Source organism: Propithecus coquereli, unplaced genomic scaffold (assembly GCF_000956105.1).
Source record: "Propithecus coquereli isolate 6110/MARCELLA unplaced genomic scaffold, Pcoq_1.0 Scaffold42, whole genome shotgun sequence".
NCBI classification, from domain to species: Eukaryota; Metazoa; Chordata; class Mammalia; order Primates; family Indriidae; genus Propithecus; species Propithecus coquereli.
This window is the reverse complement of record NW_012149952.1, coordinates 1,598,888-1,600,973: the sequence shown is the minus strand read 5'-3', so window position 1 is coordinate 1,600,973 and position 2,086 is coordinate 1,598,888. Positions and strand designations below refer to the sequence as shown.

At 41.9% G+C, this 2,086-nt stretch overlaps 1 protein-coding gene across 3 annotated transcripts in view; it reads left to right on the top strand.

The window, feature by feature from the left end:
- Positions 1-2,086, top strand: part of ZNF235 (zinc finger protein 235) — a 34,072-nt gene that overhangs the window by 4,145 nt on the left and 27,841 nt on the right. For 2 of the 3 annotated variants that reach the window (XM_012653287.1, XM_012653289.1), the window contains exons 4-5: positions 497-580; positions 1,031-1,042. In XM_012653287.1, coding sequence (XP_012508741.1) covers positions 497-580; positions 1,031-1,042 — 96 coding nt within the window. The remainder of the gene's footprint in view (positions 1-496; positions 581-1,030; positions 1,043-2,086) is intronic. The other variant, XM_012653288.1, reaches the window with a different exon arrangement.

Here is a 2,086-nt window from a genome sequence, read left to right as displayed (position 1 = left end):
AAAGATGTTTCTGGTCTTTCTTCCAAGGCAAATGTTTCTCCTTTATAAATGAACTATAAATGAACAGTTGAGCGTGGCTGCTTCTGTCTCCTTATTTCATGTGTCTTTTTTCAAACTTTGGGTCATGATCTATTGGTGGGTCATGAAATTTAATAAATTGCATCAGCATTTTTGTAGTAAAGCAATAATATGAGAGCTCTCTAGCCAGAAGTGGTGCACATTGTAGCAGTAACTGTAGCTGCTTGTAGTAAAAGGATGTGAGAAAAACAGACATTGGTTAGAAACAGGTCCTTTAATCTTTTATTTCGATAGTTTATATAGGATAATAGTGTATTTCTAATGATAGTAAATGTATTTCTTACAATGTATCGTGATAAAAAAATGTTTGATAAACATTTGTGGGGGCAGGGAAGAGCCTTACGTTATGGGATTGGAATGAAAATGTTTTAGTACTCTTTTCCTTTAACATTTCCACTTAAATCTTATCTTTTCACAGGACATCAGTCCTTCAAACCAGAGATGATATCCCAGTTGGAGAGAGAGGAAAAGCTTTGGGTGAAGGAGATCCAAACCCAGATGGGTAGGTGTCGCGGCCCGGATTGCAGAACGGGGGATGGACACAGACACACACAGACACACACAAGACGTACAAGACTGCAGTGGGGATTCCACCAGTCGCTTTATTCTTACACTTTTCTATGTCCGGCAGCTACTTCCTGGCACGTGACTACCTTGGGTGCCCTGAGGAAAACACATTTTCATTCCTTCCAGACGATTGCTTAAGGGAAGCAGACGTTTGCATCTTAACTTCTTTATCTCATTACCGTATGCAGGACAATGAGTCGCCTTGGCTTGTTTGCAAGACCCCAGGCGCTTGGTTATCTGTCATAAAGCTGTCTGTCATGAGGAATAGTTCTGTTTGTCCAACAGGCCGTGTCCAGACCTATTGTCCTCTGGCCCCAAGGAGAGCACATCCAGTTTCACTGACTCTGGGCTTAAGCCAGTTTTTGCCCAGGGACGGTCCCTATAGGTAGGCATTCAGGTGAGAACTGTGCAGCTGGAGTCATCGCAGGTAACAGCCCAGTTATTCTGCCTCTGCTCAGGATAATCTCTTCTCCACTCAGCGATCAGAGAGACCTTTGACCTGTGACATCTGTCATATCATGTCACTCCTCCACTTGAGACCCTCCACTGGCTTCTCATTTCAGTCGGAGTAGAATCCATTGTATTTAAGGGGCCTGTAAGGCAGTCTCATGTTTGTCCCTTCTTCTTGGCTTTACCATTCTGTGTTTTTCTCCTGTCATTTCCCACCTTCCTTTGTCTCTGCCAGCCTCACTTGTCCCTCACATCTGACGATTATGCTTCAGAGTCTTTTACTTTCTTTTCTCTGGCTGGAATGCTGTTATCCCATAAGCCTTCAAAAGCCCTCTTTCTTAACATCTTTGCTCAGAATTCATTTCGTGAGAGGCCTTCTCTGACCAGCCTGTTTAAAATACCGTCTTTCCTTCACTCTCCATGTCCTTAACTTGCGTCTATTTATGTCTGAGCACTACACCACCAGGCTTATTAGCATATTTTATTTTTTAATTGTGGTAAAATATACGTAACACAAGCTTTAACATTTTAACCATTTTTGAGTGTACAGTGGCATTAAGTATACTCACATTGTGGTACAACTGTCGCCACCATCCATCTCCAGAACTTTTTCCTTGAACTCTGTACCCATTAAACAGTGACTTCACATTCTTCCCCTCCCTTCAGCGCCTATTAACCACTGTTCTACTTTCTACCTCTGTGAATTTGACTATTCCAGGTACTTCATATAAGTGGAATCATATAATGTTTGTCATTCTGTATCTGGCTTATTTCATGTAGCATAATATCCTCCAGGTTCATCTATGTTGTAGCATGCGTCAGAATTTTCTTCTTCTATGAGGCTGAATGATATTCCACTATAGTACAGTTGACTCTTGAACAATATGGGGCTTGAGGACACTGACCCTCCCTCACAGTCAAAAATCCAAGTATAACTTTTGACTCCCCCAAAACTTAGCTACTAATAGCCAACTGTTGACCAGAAGCCTTA